The sequence below is a fragment of the Dermochelys coriacea genome, chromosome 2 (genome assembly GCF_009764565.3).
Source record: "Dermochelys coriacea isolate rDerCor1 chromosome 2, rDerCor1.pri.v4, whole genome shotgun sequence".
Classification (NCBI taxonomy): domain Eukaryota; kingdom Metazoa; phylum Chordata; order Testudines; family Dermochelyidae; genus Dermochelys; species Dermochelys coriacea.
In genome coordinates this window covers 93,362,149-93,387,853 of record NC_050069.1, presented here as the reverse complement: position 1 = coordinate 93,387,853, position 25,705 = coordinate 93,362,149, and the positions used below count along the sequence as shown (strand labels likewise).

General features: G+C 41.8%; 1 protein-coding gene across 20 annotated transcripts in view; it reads right to left on the bottom strand.

Annotated features, from left to right (window-relative positions):
- CEP192 (centrosomal protein 192) overlaps positions 1-25,705 on the bottom strand; it is a 199,919-nt gene that overhangs the window by 20,051 nt on the left and 154,163 nt on the right. For 13 of the 20 annotated variants that reach the window (XM_038390165.1, XM_038390163.2, XM_038390166.2 and 10 more), the window contains 6 exons: positions 23,034-23,206; positions 21,280-21,403; positions 13,688-13,793; positions 6,909-7,110; positions 3,984-4,063; positions 3,049-3,144 (listed from right to left, as the gene is read on the bottom strand). In XM_038390165.1, coding sequence (XP_038246093.1) covers positions 3,049-3,144; positions 3,984-4,063; positions 6,909-7,110; positions 13,688-13,793; positions 21,280-21,403; positions 23,034-23,206 — 781 coding nt within the window. Of the gene's footprint in view, positions 1-3,048; positions 3,145-3,983; positions 4,064-6,908; positions 7,111-7,312; positions 8,100-13,687; positions 13,794-21,279; positions 21,404-23,033; positions 23,207-25,705 lie in introns of those variants that run through there. The other 7 variants (XM_043508147.1, XM_043508146.1, XR_006278920.1 and 4 more) reach the window with 7 other exon arrangements.

The following is a 25,705-nucleotide window of genomic DNA, read 5'->3' as shown; positions in this document are numbered from 1 at the left end:
CCTGGAACCTCCATACTTACTGTCGTCATGTAATGATATGTTTCCTACAAAGTATGCCTTGTATCATTTTAAAAATCTTGATCTGTTGAATATTATTATCCTCTTGGCTATCATTGTATGTGAAATTATGAAGTCTTGCTATCTGTGCATGACTGAAATATGTTTTGAGGTTGCGAACACGCACAACTAGCCTTTCAGGTACAACAATGGAGTAGCCAGACAGCAGTTAATGGCTCATCAACACCCATCAAGGAAAGAATCCACTATCTCAGAGAGAACACAAACAATGGAGACTGCTTGACCAATGGGGGCAGACTACCCACCTCACAGCAAAGATCTTTCCAGCAAGCTGGAAGAAACTATAAAAAGAGGGGAAGTGACATCATCACTTAGAGTCACTCCCTGCCACAACTTAACATCTGAAAACACATCTGGAGGACAAAGACTTTGAACTGGGGGAGAATCGCAGCCTGTGTATTGACGATCTGTGACCTGTTTGTACCATCTGCCAAGGTGAGACGTGTCTTGATTCAAATCCTGTTTAGTTTGTAGAATTTAAACTGTGAATTTATTTTTGTTTCTTAAGTTACAAACTCCCATCTCTATGCCTGCTACTTATAATCACTTAAAATCTAGCTTTCTGTAGTTAATAATCTATTTTATATTTTACCTAAAACAGTGTGTTTTGGTTGAAGTGCTTGGGAAATCTCAGCTCAGTTTACAAAGGCTAGCGTATGTCCTCACCACATCAAGGGAAGGGCAGACTGGGTAATGAATTTGAATTGGCCAGGCTTCTGACCAGTGCAAGATGGTACAGTTCTGGGGTGCAAGACTGGGGAGCTGGAGAAAATAGGCTGGAGCTATTGATGGTTCATGTAAGGCTGGGAAAGCCTTCATGTAACTCAGTTGGGTGTGTCCTTACCCATGGACGTCTGGGTGTAAGTGCAGTATCTATCAGAGATTTGTGGCTTGCCACAGCATCAGTGTGAGAGGGATACCCTAGGTTGGTGGGACAGAGGGCTCAGCAGTCCAGGTTGCACCCTGGGACCCTGTCACACTGGCTCAGCTTCCCTAAGTTCCAAACTTGCTTGTGAGTGAATGTGCTGCACTTGTTAAAGGAAATTTAAAACTGCATTACAATGAATTGGGTACGAGTCAACTTCATTTGAACAGCCTTAGACTTTGTCTACATGAGAAAGGGCTAGTCTCTGTGGAAGAGTGCATCAGTTTAAATTAAAGCATTAATTTAAAACAGACTTAGTTAACCTGGGGCAAACCCCTGTATGAGTACTCGTTGTCTAAGGACTTGTCTAAGGACAGCAAACTGGGGTATGAAGGTAAAATGCACTAGCCTGCGCATACTAATGGACTGCATAGACTCAGCTACTGAGAACTAGAAGTTCCTAGGGCACTGTAAGAGTAACTTGTTTTAGTTTAGCTTAAGTCAAACAAGTTAAAGCTGAACCAAAATAAGACATTTAAACTATAAACACCTGTGTGGACACTCATTTTGGTGTAACTAAATCAGTGAAAGTTTGTGTGAAGACAAGGTCAAAAGTGAACTAATTTGACAATCATTTTAATGCTAATTTGTTAAATTGGTGCACAAGTCAATTTAACTTAAGTAAAACCAAAGTAAGTCTGGTTTTTAACTGAAGCAAGCGTCCACACAGTCTTCTACATGGGTTTTATGAAGTCTATTTAAAATGAAGCCTCAGGCTGAATTGGTGTAACTTCTGCATTTAGAATGGTATTCCCCTGAAATGTTGGCTTTCAGCGCTAGCAGACTAGCAATAAGCTTTCCACCAGTACAAAGCATATATTCTTTTAAGTTCATCACATACATTTGCAATAGCTTCTATCATCGGGAAGCCTGAAAGCATTCTTTCTTTGAAGGGTTCTCAACCTTTTTCTTTCTGAGGCCCCCATAATATGCTATAAAAAGTCCATGGCCCAGCTGTGCCACAACTGTTTTTCTGCATTGAAAAGTTAGGATTGGTGTTAGGGAGTAGTAAGCAGGGCAATTACTCAGTGCCCCATGCCACAGGGGACATTGCGAAGTTAAGTTGCTCAGGCTTCGACTTTAGCCCCAGGTGGTGGCTTGGGGCCCCAGGTTGTAGTTCTGTGCAATGGGGTTCCATGCATGGCAGACCCCCTGCAACCTGCTCACGGCCCCCCGAGGAGGTCCCGGACCCCTGGTTGAAAACCACTGCTCTATTCCATTATATTAACAGTTGCAACACTTAAAGATCAAAATGTTTTTTAGCACAGGCTTTATTAAACTGCATCACCACACATATGTTATTCAAAAAGCTTCACAAACTACAACTGATGAGTAGGAGACATAATGCGGTGAAAGAGTGAATAGCTGGAGAAGGTCTAAAGCTAAAATTTTTTTTTTTTTTTTTTTTTTTTTTTTAACAAATATTCAGTGATTCCTTATACATGTTTCATCTTCAAAAAGTGTTGTTTAAAAAAAAAAAAGGAGTACTTGTGGCACCTTAGAGACTAACAAATTTATTAGAGCATAAGCTTTCATGAGCTACAGCTCACTCTAGGATGAAGTGAGCTGTAGCTCACGAAAGCTTATGCTCTAATAAATTTGTTAGTCTCTAAGGTGCCACAAGTACTCCTTTTCTTTTTGCGAATACAGACTAACACGGCTGCTACTCTGAAACCTGTTAAAAAAAAAGTTGCTCTCCTAAGAAAATAGCTTCATAGATGCAAAATGTAATGTATGTATTGTAGGGATTTTTCTAGTATTGTCAATTGAGTTTACATGAAGAGACATATTGATGATGGATGCTAATGACCTTTCTGATACATCTGAAAATAGAGTTCATCTGGCCCTATTTTGGATGGCCAGTGTTTTATCATTACCATTTAAATAGATGTTTAGATCAGTTTAAACTACTTCCAACTTTAAAGAAGTCCAGCTGAAACGAGGTCATATTTCATAGAGTGCATATGCTTCAAGTAAGTAGTTACATTACAGTTAAGACAGCATTCATCTGCTTAAATTCATCATAACACTAAAAAAAAGCTTACATTTTCTTTTCCATGAGCTCCAAGTGTACCAGAAATACGGGAACATCTGAAAGCTGTGTAGGTAGCCCTGTAAACATCTCCACTTTCATCTACACCCTACAAATTAATTAAGGTAATTAAGGTAATTAAGTTTTGATAAATCAAATATAATAATCTGCTTCATAAAAAGTGTTCTAGAAGCATCCAAGCAAATGAAGAACTTTCTATAAATATTTACAAAACTATCATGATCTAATGACTTATAATAGAAAAAGTGGTACATTAGCTAGAAGTAGGGGTTCTCAAGCATTTTCATAGTGTAGGTCACATCTAAGATTGCCTCATGAACCATCTTCTCTCCAGTTCATGATTGCATGGGCCTAGCTCCCACACACTGGCAATCAAATGTTATCCCTCACATCCACAGCAACTGACCATAGAAAATATTAGGAAAATAACATGTTTAATTTCTTAATGCAATCTAGCTGTGGGAGACGAGAGTCAACATCATGTGATCATCCAGCTCTCTACAAATCCATTAAAAAGAAAAGGAGTACTTGTGGCACCTTAGAGACTAACAAATTTATTAGAGCATAAGCTTTTGTGAGCTACAGCTCACTTCATCGGATGCATTTAGTGCCTCATGGACAACTTCTTGTCCACTAACCACACACAGAGTTTGGGGACCACTGAACTAGAGAAGAACAGCAATGAATAAGTCATCTATCTACCTAAGTACAAATATTTCCTAACACAGAGATTTTTTAAGATAGGAGAAATATTATCTAAGAGTAAGTTAATAGGTATCATCTTTAAAAATGCCTGTTGAAAATCTCTCTCTCTCTCTCACACACACACACACACACACACACACACACACACACACACACACACACACACACACACACACACACACACACACACACACACTATTTCCAATACAAATGTTAACTCACCTTGACATACGGTGGGGCAAAAGATGATAAGTGCCACTTCACATCTTCATTCCCATGATTTTCAATCTCTAGGTAGTTTTCTAAAAGAAAAGCCTCAGATTAGTAAACAAGTACATGTGTAATATTGCAATTTAGTACATGTGTTTTATAACTCTTTTTTAGTTTTTATATCTTTAAATAAAGAGTGATGAAGAATATTTGTGTTGTTGACAAGAGTAGTAACTCATGAACAATCTTCATATCTCAGTGCCAAATAACGTGCTTTGCTCGATTCCGCTTTGTACATTTTATCAACCTCTATTACAAAATTCTTAGGGGTTGAACAGCCAGCTGTGCTTAACCTGGAATGTGGATTTAAGCCTATTATTCTTCATCATCTAATGAAGGATCATATGGACACATCTACAAGACCTAAAACCTCAAACTAAAGTTGTCCTTGACATCCCTGGCGTTTCTCAATTGAATCTGAATGGTACAAGCTACCCTCTGGTAAATTGATGAACTCCATCTTCAGAGTATAAATCATTGGAAAGGGACAACTCAAGCATCTAGCTCATCAGATGAAGAAGATCTGGTATCTACAGACTTTGCACCTTGGCTGATGCAAGACTTGGCTGATGCTAGATAGGTCAGTGACTAGTTTGTGCTAGAAAACCTGTAGCTATAGACAGAACACAGCATGGTGAATGGCAGCTAGGTTTACCAGTTTACCAAGATGTAGACAATCCAAATTCAGTGCACTGAGACCTTGGCAGATGTCTCCACATATTACTGGACAAGCTGATCCCAAAAACCCACAAGTAGAGAAGCACTTCTGACCCCTTCCCAAACAATGGCATTTGACTGTCCAAGGTACGACACCGCCATAGTTTGCAATAAATACTACAAACTCATTCTCTACATCTTTGTCAGGTCTGACCCTACCATTTTCTCCTGGACATCTGATGCCTTTTCCATTAAGTTCAGACCGTGGGAAAAACAGAATCAAAACTTCCAGCACTGGCATTTTAACTATTGAAGCTTTGATGCTCACTGCACATAGTGGCTGCTGAAGCTTCACTTTGAGGCTATTTGAGTGAAACCTGTATCCAAGTCTCCAACACAGCCCTAATGCCAAACATGGTGAAAACTCAACGTGGATCATTAAATAACAACATTAACTTTGACCTGAAATAGGTCAAGAATAATCACCTGATGGTATTCTCAGGAGATGATGGGTCAAAGTTACATCTTGGAACACATTACATATCTTGAAATATCATGAACCTTTCCCAGGCAAATAAACCTAGTGCTCATAACAATACCTTCAAAATCACTTCTGCGTCAGATAGCACTTTAAGGAGTTAAACTGCTTATATTAAACTAGACAGACATTACAGGGGGAGGAATGGGAAGAGAACATCCATCTCAGTTTCACAAACATAGCTTTCCCTCAAAATAATATAATAGGAAAAAATGAATTGATCAAATAAGCCTAGAAAATTCTTGGAATATTATGATTCAGTAAACTATAAAGCTAATACATCACTATGCAACTCCTGATCTATTAGCTGTAACAAATGGCTGATGCTGATGAAAATTCAGTAGATACCTATGGCGAGGTACTTTAATACAGTAGTTTTGATAGTTTTGAGCATTCTTGGACTTACAGAAATAAAGTAAATCTGTGAACCCTCAGTCTATTACCAACAATGTTGTCAAGGCTGATTCCCCACTCTGGCACTTCAAGTGCAGAAGGTAGAGGCCCACAAGGACTCTAAAAATTAATATTGGCTACTCCAGGCTGATATTAAACTCCCACGGTCACAGTTTCTCTCTGACCTTGGATGGGTAGATGCTGCTACCACCCAAGTGCAAACAAAAAACAAAAAACACAAAACAAAAAAACAACAAACCCCAAAAGACACCATTGGGACCCAGGAAGGCACACTTGAGAATTCCTCCCTGTGGGGTACCCTCAAGCCCTCTCACCCCCCGCATCCCCCTCCAGGGAAGAGCTGAGAAAGAAAAAGAAAATCAGCTGTTGCCACCAGCTAATTAAACAACATATGCACAAACCTCTTAGGACACCAAAAATCCAATCCTGTTCTTAAAAAAGGTACATTTTATTAAAAACAAAAAGAAAAAAATACATCTGGAATTTAGGCTTTTGCTAGATTTAAAAAACCCACTTACAAAAATTAAACATCAAGAATAACCTTCTTGAGGTCCAGCTCAAAGGTTACAAGCAAAACAAAAAGCATTTGGGATTAGCATAAAGGAGTCCACAAGCCAATAAGAAATAAACCTAATCGCGTCTTCCTAGACATTCCCTAATTTACTTGCACATCTGGGGTTTCAGATAAGCAATCTCTAGGTATGATCTGATGGTTTTTCATACCTGGCTTAAAGCTTCTCACAGCATAACTGCTGCCCTGTTCCCCTCTTCCCCAGAGAAACACAACACACAGACAAAGGAAACCCATTGGCTCTTTTGGTCAGGTGCCCACTTCTTTCCTTTTATCTGTGGGCTTGTTAACCCTTTACAGGTAAAGCAAGTAGAGAACAGGTACTAAGAGGTATTTTATAGCTAATTGGCTGGCTGGGTGTCCATAAAAGGGAGCTACCCCCCTCCCATCCCTTCATTTATCACAAATGCCCTCTTAGAGAAACATTATCTACAAAACTTCTCAGCATTGGGGTGTTTGTACACAATCTATCAGAAATTTATGTGGCTATATTGTGTTCAAAAAAATTAAGAACTCTGCAGACAAAACTGTCATTACATGAAATTACATCAAAAAAGAGTGGGTTTGACTAGTCATACTAGTAACTAAAGGAATAAAAATGATAAATAAGTTACTTTCATTCTTGCAATGTAACAAACTTAAATGCTGAACATTTGACGCTAGTGGAAGTGGTAATTTTATGAATAATTTATATTACCTGAGCTTTCACCAAATCCTGTTTCAGGAAAAATAATAGTTCTGTTCTTTATTTCAACGTTTGTTGAAGGTAGCTTTGGAAGTGGTTTTATCATATGAATGACAGACTCAGATGCTTGCGTAAGGACATCAAGTTTTTTAGATATTGAGCCGGTTGAAGATACATCCTGGGCAAGGTCTTCTCGAATCTGAACTTTAATGAACTTTTGCACAATTTTGGGGTAAAAAAAGAACAATGTTATACTACAAGTCAATCCAAATGGCTAGTTCTTATTTACTTTGAGCCACACACATCCCAACAACGGGCTCTGCTCATGCCCTTCGTCTCAAAACCACGTCTCAATGGTACAAAAGCAGTAACCATGTATCAATGGCTTTAACAAACAGAAAAAATGGTTACTCACCTTCTCAGAACTGTTGTTCTTAGAGATATATATTGCACATGTCCATTACTCTGCAGTTGTGTGTGCGTCTCATGCATCAACGGAGAGTATTCCCTAGCACTACCTGTCAGGGTGGCTTTGTCCTATCTTGTCTCCTTGTGCTCCATGTCCAGGTTATAAAGGGTGACATCATCATACCTCCTCCCTTCAGTTTCTTAGCACCGAAAACCGAAGGGCGACTCCAATGTGTTGGGGAAGGATTGTGGGTCATGTAATGGACATATGCAACACATTTTGAAAAAGGTGAGAAGGTGAATAAACTTTTCTTCTTTGAGTGCTTGGTTATGTCCATTACATTGTAGGTGATTATGAAGCTCTTATCAAATGTGTTGGGTCTCAGAGGCTCATTGGAAGGACTTCAAGACTGCTTTTCCCACCTTTGTGTCACCTCCTGATGCAGTCCTAAGATCATAGTGACCAACAAATGTGTGGACAGAAGACGACATCACTAGTCTCCACATATCCATAATAGGGACATGTACCACTAATGCTGCCAAGGCTGCATATATCCTGGTAGTGCGTGCCAACAATTTTTCAGGTAGCATCCTGCCCATTGCAACGTAAAAAAGATGCAATTTGTAATCCATCTTGAGAGTCTGAATCATAATTGGATGTCCCTTCATGTGTTCTGCATAGGAAACAAACAACTAGGTGTAGACCCTGAAAGGTTTGTTCTGTCCAGGTAAAATGACAAAAGCTCAATGCACATTTAGGGTGTGCAGCTTTTCTTCATCCTTGTGAAGATGTGGCTTTGGGAGGAAAAAAACAGGCAAGTATAGAGATTAAAGTGGAAATCTGAAACCATCTTTGACAGAAATTTTGGATGAGATCTGAGCTGAACTTTGTCCATATAAAAAACAGTACTGGGAATCCATGACAAGTGACTGCAATTCCCTCTTTCTCCTGGCTGAAATTTTGACCACCAGAAAGCCTACTTCAGTGAAAGATGCAGAAACAAAAAGAGATGCTAAGGATTTGAAATGGGGAACTCATAAAACAGACAACACTAAATTTGAAGTCCCTAATGGGCACTGGGCCACAAACAGGAAGGTATAATCTATCTCAGGGGTGGGCAAACTTTTTGGCCTGAGGGCTGCATCAGGTTTTGGAAATTATATGGAGGGCTGGTTAGGGGAGGCTGTGCCTCGCCAGGCGTGGCCTAGCCCTGGCCCCGGCTTCTCGCCCCCTGATACCATCCCCCGGGACTCCTGCCCCATTCAACCCCCCCCCAGGACCTCTGCCCCATCCCTCCTCCCATTCCCTGTACCCTGACTACCTCCTGCTGCCCCATCCAATCCCTCCTCTCATTCCTGACTGCCCCTCAGGACTCCTGCCCCATCCAACCACCTCTTTTCCCTGTCCCCTGACTGCCCCCAGAACCCCTGCCCTTGACTGCCCCCTGCTACCCCATCCAACCCCCCCTTCTAAATGCCCCCCCGGGACCTCTGTCCCCATTCAACACCCCTGTTCCCCACCCTCTGACCGCCCCGACCCCTACCCCCCGAACTCCCCTGCCCTCTATCCAATCCACCCCTGCTCTCTATCCAAACCCCCCCTACTCCCTGCCCCCTTACCACGCTGCCTGGAGCGCTGGTGGCGCTACAGCTGCGCCACCTGGCTGGAGCCAACCATGCCACCACACAGCACAGAGTACCGCGTCAGGCCAGGCTCTGCAGCTGCGCTACCCCAGGAGCTTGCAGCCCCACTGCCTGGATCATTGCACTGGCGGCACAGTCAGCTGAGGCTGCGGGGGATGGGGAACAGCTGGGGAGGGGCCGGATGTGGCCCACAGACAGTAGTTTGCCCACCTCTGATCTTTCTGTGGCTGTGACAGGATTGGTGAACTCAGTTTTACCACTGATTTTAGGATGAAATGCTGAAATTGTGGCCAAAGGAAGTTTAAGAGAGCTGAAGGACAGAATTGATTGATTGGTGTGTGTGTGTGTGTGTGTGTGTGTGTGAGTGTGAGTGTGAGTGTGTGAGAGAGAGAGAGAGACTAAAATGTCTTAAATCAATGTAGGGAAGATGATAGATTCCAGGAAGCTGCCTAGAAAAAGAACTGTTTCCACATACTCATGCACGCAGCCTTTGTAAATGGCTTCCTGCTATTAAGTAGGACATCCTGGACTGCCACTGAGCGATACAGATTTCTAACCACAGCATAGACAGTACTGAGAACTGTAGTGGTTCTGCCAAGATCAGCAAAGAACAATCCAGTGCCTCCGCTGCAGCAAGAGCCAGACTTGATGGCCCCTTGAGAGGGCACTGGAGTTAATGGTTCAGTTTCAGGAGAGACCATATAAGCCAGCACTGGGGAGCAGCCGGAAGGATGCACTTTAGCATAGATACTGGAGTGGCTTTCAGAGGATTGCATTCTGAGACATTGACTAACCTGATTCTGACTTCCTAACCTGAGTGAGACTGCTCTGAAGCCCTAAGTCTCTCAGAAAGACCCAGCAATGGTGAGCTTCTACCTCTCGTGGTGGACAAAATAGAGAGAGTGCTTTAGGAAAAAGTCTTCAAAGCCCCTTCTAAAGAACGAGGGGGCTCAGGCGCCTGTCTTAAGGCAGCCCCCATGAGGAGACAGTGGAGTCATTTCTGTCTGTTTTTTTCTTCTGGTTTTAATGCCCCTGCAGATGGAACACCTGTCTCAAATGCGCTCCTCACCAAGCATTTTAGAAAGCATGAATGAATGTTACTGATGGTCTGGGTTTCCAGCAACAGAATGGGTTTTAAAGCTGAGGAACTATGACTAAATCAGCTGGCACCCAGCAAGGCCCAGAGGCCCAACTGAGCCTAAACTCTAAGCAAAACAAAAATGAGATTTCTAAGAAATAAAATAAAAATATATGTCCGAAGGACTAGAAAACCATTAGGAAAGATACTTAGCTCTTAAACAACCTGTAAATCCAGAACCCTGACTACAGACCAAAAGCAGTAAGAAGGAACTGAAGTTGGGGCGCAATGACTTCACCCTTTTTACACTTGATACAGAGCAAGAGGAGACAGAAAGAGTAGGTCTGTCTTTATGGGTATCATTAGGGAAAACTCTCCTACGTTGATGTATGACACACACATACCTACACCTACTGTGTAATGGACATATGCAAGCACTCACAGAATCATTACGTTTCTTCTACTAATGTAGGAACTAAAATTGTCCCAGTATGAAACTCTCAACTGAAAATTCTTGAGTGAGCACGGTCACAAGAGCAGAATAATATAACTTTAGACAGCTTTTTAGTCACATTATTCTTCCTCTCTCTCTCGAGATGATACTGCTATACTTGTTTTAATCTGGTTAATTGGATTTTATATTTCCCATGTCAGTGAATACACCATGCTATCCTTTATCCTTGGTTTCAAAAATCTTCTCTAAATAAATCATTAAAGAAAAATAGTTTGAAGGAAAGATAATTATAATGTGTATTTGTTTTTTGACTGTAAAAAGGTTTATATACGAAAACAAATGATTCCACTACAGTGTCAAAATACTAGTATTTTCAATCAGGTGGCTCCCTACGCAGTTTACCAGATTATATTCTTAGAATCATAGAATATCAGGGTTGGAAGGAACCTCAGGAGGTCATATAGTCCAATCCCCTGCTCGAAGCAGGACCAATCCCCAACTAAATCATCCCAGCCAGGGCTATGAATCTATTATTCATATTAAGTATGAATCTATTATTTATTTGCTTAATCATGTTTGGCAGGTCAAACGCCACAAAATAGTGTTTAAGCAAATTAACAAATTTCCATATAGTTAAAGTTAGTTGAATGAGCAAATACAATTTGACCAAACCCTATTTGCTACATCCATTGTTTCTGTTATAACTTTCCTGTCTTCACCCCAGTTTTTTCTACAATAGAGTATAGTAGAACTTGAGCTGATTTCTGTGGTACCCATTTCCTCATCTTACCCCATTCTCGACCTTTCTTCTCCTCCCACAATGTCTCTAAATTATACTTTTCTCTTGCCTATCCTCAGCCAGACACCCAAAATACTCATTTGCAAATTTTACTAGACACTGAATAGCTGGAGGACATAGCTCTACAGAGAGCTATGAAAGATGGGGTACCCCACCATTGAGAGGCAGTGCCCAAAGCAAGAAGCCAAACACCCAACCCACCTTCAGTTGCTACAATTCCTAGCAGCTTCCAGCTAGTAGGGGAAGAATCTGAAGCTCTGCCTATTTAGCCATCTCTGGCAGCTGGAAGGGAGAACAACATTATTCTGTTTTCCTTCGCAGAGCCCACTGGCTGCTGCAAGATGAAGTTTCTGCTACTACTCTTTCTACAGCCTTCATTTTTGAGTCTCCTGCATCAAACAGTTCCAGTAGCTGTCTCTGCTGTTCTTTCTAGCTTTCCCATGTAGCATGATGAAATTTAACTGATTCTTTCAAGTTTTACCGCTGACCACAGGGATTTGAAAGACAGCCATGAAATCTGACAAAGCTCTCTTGCAGCTTGTAGAAACGCTTTTAGAGTCAGCAGTGTGTCTGCAGATTTTAAGGAGACGGCACTGCACTAGTTTAATCTTAGTAACTTTACCTTGCCTCTTTGGACAAATACATTATAAAAGGTCCTACATTATATTGGGAAGTGAGATTGTAGTCAAATTTTTATTTCCAAAAACTTTTATTCAGAATCTGAGGTACAGGTTGTCATTTCTATAATTCAATTCAATTAGTATATGATTTCTTAGAGAAGTGACTTCCCGAAGAAGTACTTTAACTCTTTCTGTTGTGTACTTTAGTTCAGTGCCAAATGGCATCCAAAGCACTTGATGAGCACCCACAGAGGTTGAATTTTTTTTGGAAGTATAAAAAAAATTGTTTCGGCATTAATGATTAGCTGGCCCTAGCTCATGACAAAGCTTTTAGAAACATCCAAAATCTGATTACTTTTGTTAGCTAAAAGTGGTAATACCTAAAGAGACTGGTTCATTTTATGAGTGATAGAGTTTTAATTAGCATATACAAGATATTTCTATGGAAATATTGTCATTGATCGGATTTATTAAATTGTAATGTTACAATCAGAATTTTAAATGGTTTGAGTTCATATCTGTTGTACACCAAACTTTGCATTGTAAACACTAAACAGTGAACTCCTATTGCGGAATACTTTCCCACAGGAAGCATAATCACCTTCACTTGGGACTGTTAAACAAGTTGGGAAAACACTAGAAATACCACCACACAGGGAACCATCCTATATTTGGCAGAAGGATGAACTGGATAATGCAAGGGGACTTTTGCCTTCCCTAATTAATATTAGCGCATGAAGTTTTCTTATGTGTTGTTTCATATTTATATAAAATATTCCAGGAATCTCTCAAGCCAATTCAACGGTGTAGTACTGACTGATGTCAATATCTTTGATTGAGATTCACAAGAGACCCTGCACCTTTTAAATACACTAAATCAGTGGTAGGTTTCAGAGGAGCAGCCATGTTAGTCTGTATCCGCAAAAAGAAAAAGTGTACTTGTGGCACCTTAGAGACTAACAAATCAGTGGAATGCAAACTTTGTTCCCTTAGTAATATTTCTGCATTTAAATGCCTTAATTCAAAACAGATATTGTCAGAAAAAAACTTATTTGGACAGAAGCAGGTAGACAGGAAAAGACTGGTGTTTGTATACTCCTTGCCACAGACCTAGTCTATTGCTTTTTACATTTCTGCAGACTTCAGAAAGCTAGATACATTTTGCTGAATCAGGCCCAAAACAAGCAAGTGCTCACCACCTTTGTCTAGCAACCAATTATTATAGATCTCCTACTCGCTAAGATACTAAATTAAAGTAGGTTTCAGAGTAGCAGCCGTGTTAGTCTGTATTCGCAAAAAGAAAGAGTACTTGTGGCACCTTAGAGACTAACAAATTTATTAGAGCATAAGCTTTCGTGAGCTACAGCTCACTTCATCGGATGCATTTACAAAGTGTAAGTGCTTAACAGGTGTGTGGCAATTTTAGATACAACTCAGTCCATTTTAGGAGCCCACCATTCTTCTTCAAAGACTGACAACCCCTATCAAACCAAGAACCTTTGGATCTCAAAACAATAGCTTAAATCTATTCAATGAAATGAAATATTCCCCAGGAAGTATCAGTAACCTATTTTTACATTTAAATAAACTCCTACTTGAATAGTTTTATCCCTAAAAGGTTTTAAAATTATCTTTACAGGTTTACAGAACAGACTTTCATGGGAAAAGTAAGTTTAGTGGAATGGTAAAGTAATGAATTAGTGTCCCAAAATTAAACTGACTTTTAGCAATATGGTTACCAACAATTATCTTAAGACTTCATGGAATCTTTAAGAACCCCACTGTTACCTTTTGTCCATTGTCACAATGTATATAAATTAGACCACTCCAAGGAAATACTGAAGGCTTTGTGGCAAGTGATGGATTAGGACTCACAAGAATTAAGATACTGGTCCTAAACAAATGAAAAAAAAGCCAGTAAAAACTATAGTATCTACATACAAAACTGAAAATCTATACCGTTAATTCTCTTTGCACGTCATAAGAGCTCATGACATATAAAAATCATTGAACGCTATCTAAGTAAGAGCGAACGTTAGATATATGACTTTAAAGTTCTAGATCTTAATGCAGTGGGTAAACCTAATTCCTAGTACTAAATTTATATCTTATGTATTACTGCAATTTATGGTCGCTGTATGTTTCAAAACCTTGATAACTGCATATGTGTACACTCCACTTAAATGTAAGTGCCAATGGTTGTAAAAGTTGTCCCTGTCTGCTTTGGAGAAAGCAGGAAGCTGGCTATATGTTCCAGAATCCCGAGAAAAGATAGTTGTGTCATACTCATTGAAAATAGGACTTAAGGACTTGTGGGCTCTAGTTTGTACTATTGGGGCAAAGTGACCTGGCTAAGGAATATTTAAGGCACCTTTTAAACCAGTCAACATAAAAGCCAGTTTTCCTCTTCTTTTCCTTGCAGTTGCCACTTATTTGATGAAAATAAAAGCATTCCAATTGCACTGAAGGTTCCCACCAATCCTAATGCAGGACCAGAGGGATACCTTGAAGTCTATTAAGGACTTCATGGCCTCAGAACACCACAAAGTTTGGCTAAATCAGAGAGCACACTGATACTCTGATTTAACTTTCTATACAATGAACATGCATAGAGAGGGTACAAAGGGAGTACGCTGGAATTAAAAAGATCTTGTTACAAAACTGCAGGAAGTTAGTAGCACCAATATGTCAGAAGTGCTCGCTTTTTCAATTCTTTTGAGTCTTGACCTCTTCTTTGGAAGACTCCACCTCATCAGATGCTCCAGAACTCTGTACTACTGACAAAGTGCCAAGGCTTCAAGTGCATCTGAAATCTGAGGAACCTTTCTACTTTGAGCATGAGTGTGTCGGGCATTTTGGAGATGAAATTACACAGGGAATTCTGGATTTGCTCCAATGCTTGCAGTGCTGACAGTCTTGGGACTCAGTAGCCAGGGTGAAATCAGGCCATTACTTTTAGAGTTTACCCTTTGAAGCAGTCCAGGCTGGTCTTGATTTGGACTTACGGAAATCTTTCTAGAGTGTCTCAAGGAGGACTTTGGAGGCAGTCTCACATATCTTAAGTGTTCAGGAGACATTTGCAAGTAGGCACCGCCCTGCATTTGGTGGCTGACTCCCAGGACAATGAAACAGCAGACAATTTCAAGCCATGTCAATGCAGCAGAACAGAATTAAATGGATGAGCCTGAGTGGCTGGTCTTCCTTCCTCTCTAGATGCTGAAGAAATTGATTACATTTTGTAATACAGAAATATCTCACACACCAGAATACAAGACCCAAGGCAAATGTCAAAATGCTAGATTAATGAATGTGGAGAATTACTTGTGGCTATTTTACAAATATCCTGCATGAGATGTATGACCTTGAGCTACTTCCCTGCCAGAATACAAACAAACAAAGAGGAATACAATCTGTCTTGGAGACAGATTTTGTTGGTATTAAGCTAAGAGCTGAGTGGACAGTCTAAAGTCTGTAACCAGTTTGGGGGTCTATTATCTTTAACATCCAGTTTGTAGAGCAAACCTTTGTTGGGATAAGAATGGAACTAAGAAAAAAACTGGCAGAATGGTTCATTTTGGGACAACCCCAAACCCAACCCACAGAAATTAATTTGAGATGCATCTCTAGCAGTGTTTCATGTTTGAAGAATTTAATATAGAAACAAATCAGTCATGTGAGTCTGAAAGTTAAAACTAAAGTCTGCCACAATTTGATCTTTTTATGTGAGAAACTTCGATTCAGAGGTACTTCACCCTGTTTACAGGGAGTTGAAGGTGCCAATGATTCTTTGTCACTCCCACTTGATGGTATGGGTTCCAGTCCTTTTCTTTTCAAACTTCTCAACAGAGTCTTTCCATCATATCCTCAGTCTTCCACATCCTTTCTTGCTGTCCTCTTCCTCCCAGGGTTTTGGTGCTGGCGATTCTTTCCCCATTCTTATCACATCAAGCCCACCTCAAACACGCCCTCTCCAGCCTATTGCTGAAAGTCCCAAGTTCATCTTTTCCCTAATTTCTTCCATATACACACTGTCTACCCTCTGGTTGCCTCCCACTAACATCAGTATATTATTTTCTACTATCTGTAACTTTTAATCTGTCTCTACGATGAAGAAGTTACTCACCTTATGCAATAACAATGGTTCTTAGAGAGGTGTCCCCTGTGGTTGCGCCACTGTAGGAGTGCTTGCGCCCCTGCGCTGCTGACTGAAGAACTTCAATAGCAGTGTCTGCTAGGCGCACACATGTGCTGCCTCCCCTTCTACCCTGCCACAAGGCTAGTCAGCACATGCAGGCTAACCCCCTCAAATTCCTTCTCTATCTCAGAATCATTGACAAGAACTCTGAAGTAAAGAGGAGGAATGTGGGTTGTGGAACACCCATAGGAGGACACATCTCGAAGAACCATGGCTGTTGCACAAGGTGAGTAACTCCTTCGAGTAGTATCCCTATGGGCTCTCCACAGTAGGCGACTCCTAGCAGTATGCTCACCAGAGGTTCATACTGTGAACCTGATAACATTTTCTAATGCAGTTTGAGACCCATTTGGAGAGCCTCTGGGTTGATGTTGCTGAGCCCTTAGACCTTGCTGCAACAAAAAGGAAACGCTTGGGTGACTTCAGGAAAGCCTTCTTCTATCGAGGTAAAAGGCTAGGACTCTCCTGACATCCAGTGTGTGTAATATAGCCTCCCTGTTGTCACAGTATGGCTTTGGGTAGAAGATTGGAAGGTGATCAATGGGTTCACGTGGAATGGGGAGGTTACCTTAGGGATGAATTTTGGATGCTGTATTTCTCCCAGCTGAGGTGATTGCTATCAGGAAGGCCATTTTCACTGAGATGTATGCAAAAGAACATGTGGCCATGGGTTTGAAGGGAGGCCAAGTCAGTCTTTTCAATACAGTAACTCCTTGTTTAATGTTGTAGTTATGTTCCTGAAAAATGTGACTTTAAGAATTAATGTAAACAGTGGGGTTTAGGTTCCCAGGAAATTTCTCACACCAGACAAAAGAATTATATTTTGGGACAAGGTTTTTTACACACACACACACACACACACACACACACACACACACACACACACGCACGCACGCACGCACCCCTTGGTTGAGGTGGTGAAGTCAGAGGGTGGAATATTTCCCAGGGAATTCCTTACTGTTAAATGATGAACTAGAACAGCTGAGCCCTCGAGGGTTAACACATTGTTAATGTAGCCTCACACTCTACAAGGCAGCACAAATGGAGGGAGGGGAGACAGCATGGCAGACAGAGACAGAGACACACTCCCTGAGTGTGTGATAGAGAGAGATGTGCATTGCCCCTTTAAAACGCTGACTCCACTCTAAGCACAGTGCCTTTTTAAGTAGATCAGCAAATTGAGACAGCCCCTGCTGCCAGCACGCTCCCACCGTCCTGAGCCCTGTTGTGTCCCCCCTGCTCTATGGAAATGGAGTAAGTGAGGGGCAGGAGGCCACCCTGACATTAGCCCTCCTCTTCCCCCCCATGCACAGCAAGCAGAAGGCTCCCGGGAAAAGCTCCAAGGCAGAGGGCAGGAGCAGCACATGGCAGTAAGGGAAGGGACAGCTGAACTGCCAACAACTGATAGCCTGTGGGCGGCTGCTGCACAGGGAACTTAGGGGAACAGGGAGCTGATCAGGGGGGCTGCCGGTCCACCCTGATTCCAAGCCCCCACCAGCTAGCTCCAACGGGCTGCTCTTCCTGCAAGCAGTGGACAAAGCAGGCGACTGCCAAACAACGTTATAAGAGAGAGCATTGTGCAACTTTAAATGAGCATGTTCCCCAATAAATCAATAACGTAACAACGTTAACCGGGACGACTTTAAGTGAGGAGTTACTGTACCAGATTTAGGTGCCAAGTGGGAAAAGGCAGTTGAGGTTGTGGAAAAGGTTTACTATATTCGAGGAACCTTTTAGAGGTTGGGTGTGACAGCACTGAGTATCCCTCTGTGGTTGGTGGAAGGCTGCTATAGCTGCTAGATGGACTCAGAGAGCCCCAGTCTTTTTAGGGTCACTGCATAGTTTAAGATATGTGGAAGAGTTGCAGATGTCGGGGAGATTTGTTGGAAAGTACACCAAATCCAAAACCTGGACCATTTCTGCTGCTAAGTATTGTGCTGAGGACTTTCTACTGTGTAGTAACCCCTCGTGCCTCCTTCAAAACAGGAGCTTTTGAGATGTTGGAAATTAAGAAGAAACAATGCTTTGAGGCAGAGAATTCTCAGGTTGGGATGTAGAGGACGTCATTTGTTCAGCAAGAAGAGGTACGGAGTGGCTGGGAGAGGAATTGGCAGGCATATCGCGAGCTGCGACAGGTAAGGGTACATGACGCGCTCCATCTCTTTATTTTCAGCAGGACTTCAACAGTAGGGGAAATGGAAGAAAGGCATAGAGAAGGTTTCCGTCCCAGTGGAGACGAGAGCATTGCCCAGGCAATGTTGTCCTATCTCTGCTCTGGAACAGTAGTGTGGACATTTCTTGTTCAGGTAAGTGGCAAACAGGTCTGTGTTCGGCATCCCCTATCAGCTGAATAGATAGCGTAGTACTATTGGGTCTAGCTCCCACTCGTGGTCATGTGGGAGTTTACAACTGAGACTGTCTGCTATTGAATTTTGTGTGCTCGGGGGGCTAGGCTGCTGACAGTGTAACATCATAGGAGATGTACCAGTTCCATAGTCTCATCACCTCTTCACCGAGGGAGGGGCGACCTGACTCCCCCTTGTTGATTTATGTAGTACATACAGTCTACATTGTCTGTTAGGACTTTTGTGTGCGATCCTTTGGTCAGTGAGAGGTATTCCTGACGCCCTTAGTTTGACGAGATTGGTGTGAAGAGATATGCCTGTGGGTGACCACTTGTCTTGTTTCATGAGGCTGTTTAGATGTGCACTCCACCCTATCAGAGAAACAATGACAGGGGGGTTTGGGAGAAGGGGATCCCCTTGCAAATGGTGGCTGGGTCTTTCCACCAGTCTAAGGAGATCTTGATTCTGGAGAGTAGTAAGGGGTTTGTCTAGTCTGTCCCGCTTTCGTCTGCAAACCATATCTGGAGGCATCACATGTGAAGCCTGGCATGTGGTGGTATTGTGGTTGCTGCCATATGCCCCAAGAGTTGGAGGCACTTTCGCGTTCATATTTGCAGGCTACTTCGAATGGTCTCAGAGTGTGGACCTGGAGAGAAATCTGTGATGAGGTAGGAGAGCTCTGGCCTGTAACTAGTCAAGGTCGGCCCCTATGAATTCCAAGTGTTGCACTGGAATGAGGGTTCATTTTTGGTCGTTGATCTGTAAGTCCAGGTCTGTAAACAAGCACCTTGCAGCTTTGATGGCTCGATGAGTCTCTTGGAGAGACCAGGCTCTAAGGAAGTAATCATCCAGATTAGGGTAAACCATGATTCCTTGGGAGCATAAGTGTGCCCTGAAAGAACCTTGAAAATACTCTAGGGGCCAATGATATCCCCAAGGGGAGTACTGGTAGTTGTCTTGTCCCAGAGAGAATCTGAGAAATTGTCTGAGAGTTGGCTGGACTGAGACATGAAACTATGCGTCTTGAAGGCTGAAAACCAGTCTCCCTATTCCAGTGCTGGAACGAACATTGCTAGTGACCATCTTGAATTTTTGAACTTTGACAAACTTGAGAGCTCTGAGGTCTAGTATGAGGTCTCCAACCTCCCTTCTTCTTGGGTATTAGGAAATAGCGAGTAGAACCCTTTGCACTATAGATGTTGAGGTACTGGTTCTAAAGCTCCTTACTGGAAGAGACTACCTACCTCTTGCCATAGTAAACTTTTATGATAAGGGTCTCTGAAGAGTGACGGGAAAGGCTGTTATGAAGGTGACAGGGAGGCAAAATGGACACAGTACCCATTGCGAATGATCACTAGGACCCATTGGTCCAATGTTATGCATTCCCAGGTGCTGTGGAATTCTGCCATAGAATTCTACTGGCTGGTGGCCAAATGGGTGGATGGCAGTGGTCGGCTATAGCAAATGTGGGGGAGTGGTCTATCAATGTCTCAACCAACACATCAAAATTAGTGCTTGGACGTGGATGGCTGGGATGAGGAAGGTTGCAGGCCAGATCATTTACGCCTCAAATTTATTCTTCCCCTCCTGTGGGTCATATTAGCATTGAGCCAGATAATGGGAGGTGCGTGGTTTGTGCTAGGGCTGTGGACTAAACTTCCTCTTTTGTCCCAGCGTATAGATGCCAAGAGAACGGAGAGTGGCTTGAGAATCTTTCAGCGTGTGAAGAGAGGCATCAGTCTTTTCCACAAAAAGATTAGTACTTTCAAAGGGAAGGTCTTTGATGGTTGACTGTACCTCCTTCAGGAAGCCCAAGAGATGGAACCATGATGCATATCGCATCACCACCGCCGGAGATGGACCTGGCTGCTGTGTCGAGGGCAGACTGTAGCATTGCTTTGCTACTAACTGTTCCTCCTGAACAATGGCCTTGAATTGGTCTCAATGTGATTCAGATGGTTTCTCAATAAAATTGCTCAGTTTCTAATGGTTTACGTTGTCGTATTTAGCTATCAGGGCTTGGTAACTGACAATTTGAAACTGAAGGATGGCCGAGGAGTATGCCTTCCTCCTGAAAAGGTCTAAACACTTCTAGTCCCTGTTGTAGGGAGTGGACCACATCTGGTGTTGTCAGCCGCAGGAATTAACAGCATCCACCATGATGGAGTTGGGTGGAAAGTGGCAGAAGATGATCACAGTCTCCCATGCTGGGACATAATATTTTTTGTCCATCCATAGGTAGGTATCATCAAAGCTGGGATTTGCCAAGTGGTTCTACCTGGGTCCAGAATGGCCTCATTAATGAGTAGGCACCCCTCTTTCCCAATCCTACCCAGTGATACGATCCTTCATGAGAGGCTTTCTACACTAGAAAACTGACCAGCAGAACTATAGCAATGTAATATACCAATATATCTGTGTTGGTGTAACTTATTGTGTGGACACTGTTCTGGAATAAGTGACTTTACGCTAATATAATTACTCCATACAATTATACTCGAAATAAAAAAAATCACATTTATTCTAGAAGTGTGTTCATATGTGGAGTTATACTGGCATAGCTATAGTGGTATGTGCTTAGTGATAAATGATATAACTGATCTCAAAGACTTTTAGATAAATCATATCCAATTTTAATTTGCAATTACGATTAATTGTTCAAACACCAAAAATAACAGTAAAATATCTAATATTAGGGCCTATGTGGTGTGAATATTCATGAAAGATAAAACTTTTACCAGATTCAATGGTCAAGTAATCTGAACAGCAAGAAAATCCACTACCAACTGCAAAAATCCACTTACCTTTTATAGTAGAAAAAGAACAATGAAAAGACTTACTCTGGCTCAATAACTCCATGTTGAGGTGTTATTGTAAGACAATGAGCTGGCCAAGACAGTTCAAATTTCAATGACCTATTACAACTGTTCATAATTTGTATATGTCCAGTTTCTGCTGTTCCACCTATTGTACAATACAAAAAATGTTTTAGTTCAGCTATAAAATTTTACATGAATAAAATTACAGCAAACCAAAAACTGACAGCTCCATTGATTAAGAAGGAAACTGTTTGCTATTTAACGCTCCTCTGTCATGCTTTGTGCCTTGGTGGTTCTTCTTGCTGGCCATGGAGTGTATTTTAGAAATTAATTAATCTCAGAATCTCTGTTTCAGGACATATTCTGGCAACTCAAGGTATTTTGAAAGCAACTTCAACTGACAAACCAAAACCACAGCTCAAACTATTTGGTGAGGAAATTCAATAGAACTATAGTAAAGATTTCAGAGTAGCAGCCGTGTTAGTCTGTATTCGCAAAAAGAAAAGGAGTACCGGTGGCACCTTAGAGACTAACAAATTTATTAGAGCATAAGCTTTCGTGAGCTACAGCTCACTTCATCGGATGCATTTGGTGGAAAAAACAGAGGAGAGATTTATACACACACACACACACACACACACAGAGAACATGAAACAATGGGTTTATCATACACACTGTAAGGAGAGTGATCACTTAAGATAAGCCATCACCAGCAGCAGGGGGGGGGAGAGGAGGAAAACCTTTCATGGTGACAAGCAAGGTAGGCTAATTCCAGCAGTTAACAAGAATATCAGAGGAACAGTGGGGGGTGGGGTGGGAGGGAGAAATACCATGGGGAAATAGTTTTACTTTGTGTAATGACTCATCCATTTCTAGTCTCTATTCAAGCCTAAGTTAATTGTATCCAGTTTGCAAATTAATTCCAATTCAGCAGTCTCTCGTTGGAGTCTGTTTTTGAAGCTTTTTTGTTGAAGTATAGCCACTCTTAGGTCTGTGATCGAGTGAGCAGAGAGATTGAAGTGTTCTCCAACTGGTTTTTGAATGTTATAATTCTTGACGTCTGATTTGTGTCCATTCATTCTTTTACGTAGAGACTGTCCAGTTTGGCCAATGTACATGGCAGAGGGGCATTGCTGGCACATGATGGCATATATCACATTGGTAGATGCGCAGGTGAACGAGCCTCTGATAGTGTGGCTGATGTGATTAGGCCCTATGATGGTATCCCCTGAATAGATATGTGGACAGAGTTGGCAACGGGCTTTGTTGCAAGGATAGGTTCCTGGGTTAGTGGTTCTGTTGTGTGGTTGCTGGTGAGTATTTGCTTCAGATTGGGGGGCTGTCTGTAAGCAAGGACTGGTCTGTCTCCCAAGATCTGAGAGAGCGATGGCTCGTCCTTCAGGATAGGTTGTAGATCCTTGATGATGCGTTGGAGAGGTTTTAGTTGGGGGCTGAAGGTGATGGCTAGTGGCGTTCTGTTGTTTTCTTTGTTGGGCCTGTCCTGTAGTAGGTGACTTCTGGGTACTCTTCTGGCTCTGTCAATCTGTTTCTTCACTTCAGCAGGTGGGTATTGTAGTTGTAGGAATGCATGATAGAGATCTTGTAGGTGTTTGTCTCTGTCTGAGGGGTTGGAGCAAATGCGGTTATATCGTAGCGCTTGGCTGTAGACAATGGTAAAGATATCACCAAAGCCAAACTTACATACCACAGTAGGTTAAGAACATTCACTAGTTAGACCAGTTATTTTACTTATCCAAACTTAAAAAAATACTCACTAATAGAAGGAGATGTCAAAATTAAGTGTTCAGGCTGAACAGCCCATGTCTCTCGAGAAATTAATTTATTCTGAACAGGGTCATCAATATTTAAAGATAATGGGGGACCCTGAGGTCCCTTAACTGGAAGAACATCCAAAGTTGTATTGGTATGTGTCTCAGAGCTTCCAAGTCTGAAATGAAATAATGAAATAAGAAAAAGCTTTTACTGCAGACAAAAGTAATTTCTTTATGCAAAGTTAGTTAACCATGACAACATTGTTTCTCTTTTGAGCACTAGTTTGATTTTAGCATCTGAAACTAATACATATTCTCAGTTTACCAGAGCCTCAATTTTAATTGAAGTTTCCATTAATAGGAAACCATTCAGTAGCCATATATAATTGGCATATGACAGTGTGTAGTTTAGTTTACATAAAGTTTGAAAAGTATCAAATGATATTCTGAGAGAAGGCTGCATTTCAGCAACTGGTGAGGGAAAATTACTTGTTGGTAATTCCAAATTTCATAGTAGTCTCCTGACATCTAACCCAGCAACAGCAATTGTTGACAGCATAATAGCTCTTCCTTCCAGAAGTAAGTCTGCTTTTGAACTTAATACTTCCCCCTCCCCACCCCAGTTTGACGTTTCTGGAGCAAAGTATTAGATAATGAGGTCACAACTCCAAGCAACACTCTGAGGTAAGGCAGGAGAGAGAGAGAGGACAGAAGAGGACAACTACAAACAAATGCTACTTGCAAATAATTTTCCCTTAATGTATCTTACTTCCCATCCAGAAAAAATTTCTGATAGCAGAAGTCGCAAGCAGGGAACCAGATGAGTTGGGCATACTTCACAGTTATGCTTGGAGCATGAACAACAAATGTCAGCAGAGGTTTACAAAAAAAAATGGTTGGCATTGCCAGATGAATATGTGAGGAAGTAATCAGGTGATTAACATTTTTTTTAAAAAAGATACGTCTATCCTTTGGTCCTAGAGAGTTGTCATGCCTATTATAAAAAGGTATAACAATTTTGAATGCAGCTGATTAGCTTGCTTTTGGATGCAATTTTTAAACCACCTAGTCATTCTGGATTTGATTGTAATCTGTCCCTTATTATGATCTTTAAAATACCCACAACTCTTCTAAATCTTTCTGTAAGATAGTTTGCTTGACTCCCAAAAAGATTCCTTCTCTGATACAACAAAAGATGGCGACACTGGAGATAAAACAGGCTAGTTAACACAAAACTCATCTTTGATTCGAAGAACCCTGAGGGGAGACTGTGTGGACAGTGGAAGCATATGACTAAGAGAGCCAGGCAGAGGAATAGACGGGCTAGTGAAGGAGAAAGAGCTCAGGAACAGGTTTGCGGAGTTGGAAAATTAAGAAGGGGCACAGCAGGTGGTCACTGAACGTGACAGGGCAAGGAAAAAGAGAAGAGCAGCTAGTCCTATTGGAAGAGGGCAAGAGTCAATGGAGAAACCCCCACCAAATATGAGCCCCAGGATATGGGATGGGTTGCAGAAGATTACAAGGGACAATAGGAATCAAGAGGACTTGCAGCCAGAGGGAACAGGGGATAGACTGGAGAACTGCACCATCGCCAGGAAAAGGCAGGTCTATGTGATTGGGGTCTCCTTACTTAGAAGGACAGACAGGCCTGTAACAAGAGCTGATCCAGGGAACAGAAGGGTGTGCTCTCTGCCGGGTGCTAAGATACAGTACGTGGACCTGAGGCTGAAGAGGATCCTAACGGGAGCAGGAAAAAATCCACTTATTGTCCTTCATGTGGGAACAAATGATACGGCTAGATTCTCATTGGACCAAGACTATGCCAGGCCAGGGAAGACACTTAAGGAAATTGAGGCTCAGGTGATCTTCAGTGGGATTCTGCCTGTTCCTAGAGAAGAGCAAAAAAGGCATGACAAGATTATGATGCTCAACAGATGGCTCAGGCACTGGTGCTATAAGGAGATCTTTGGTATGTATGGCCACTGGGAAGCATTCATGGACAAAGGACTGTTCTCTCAGGATGGACTTCACCTGAGTAAGGAGGGAAATAGACTTCTAGGATGGAGGATGGCACAACTGATCAAGAGAGCTTTAAACTAGGAATTCGGGGGAGATGGTTGGGAGATGTTCAGGTAAACTCCACACCGCATTTAACATTGAGAGGGAAGAAAAAGAAAAAGTAAGAAAGGATACAGCCATAGGTAGGAGAATGGACATAAGGAGGAAGGGTACGGTACATAACAGTCTAATAGGTGATACTGGCGGTAGAATGTGAGTGAGGCCAAACAGCAAAAATTAAGATGTTTGTACACTAATGCGAGGAGCATTAATGTGAGGAGCCTAGGTAACAAAATGGACAAACTAGAGCTACTGGTGCAGGAAGTAAAAAGAAAAGGAGTACTTGTGGCAACTTAGAGACTAACAAATTTATTAGAGCATAAGCTTTCGTGAGCTACGAAGTGAGCTGTAGCTCACGAAAGCTTATGCTCTTATAAATTTGTTAGTCTCTAAGGTGCCACAAGTACTCCTTTTCTTTTTGCAAATACAGACTAACATGGCTGCTACTCTGAAACCTGTCCTGGTGCAGGAAGTGAAACCAGATATTATAGGGATAACAGAAACATGGTGGAATAGTAGTCATGACTGGACACAGGTATTGAAGACATCAGAGTAGC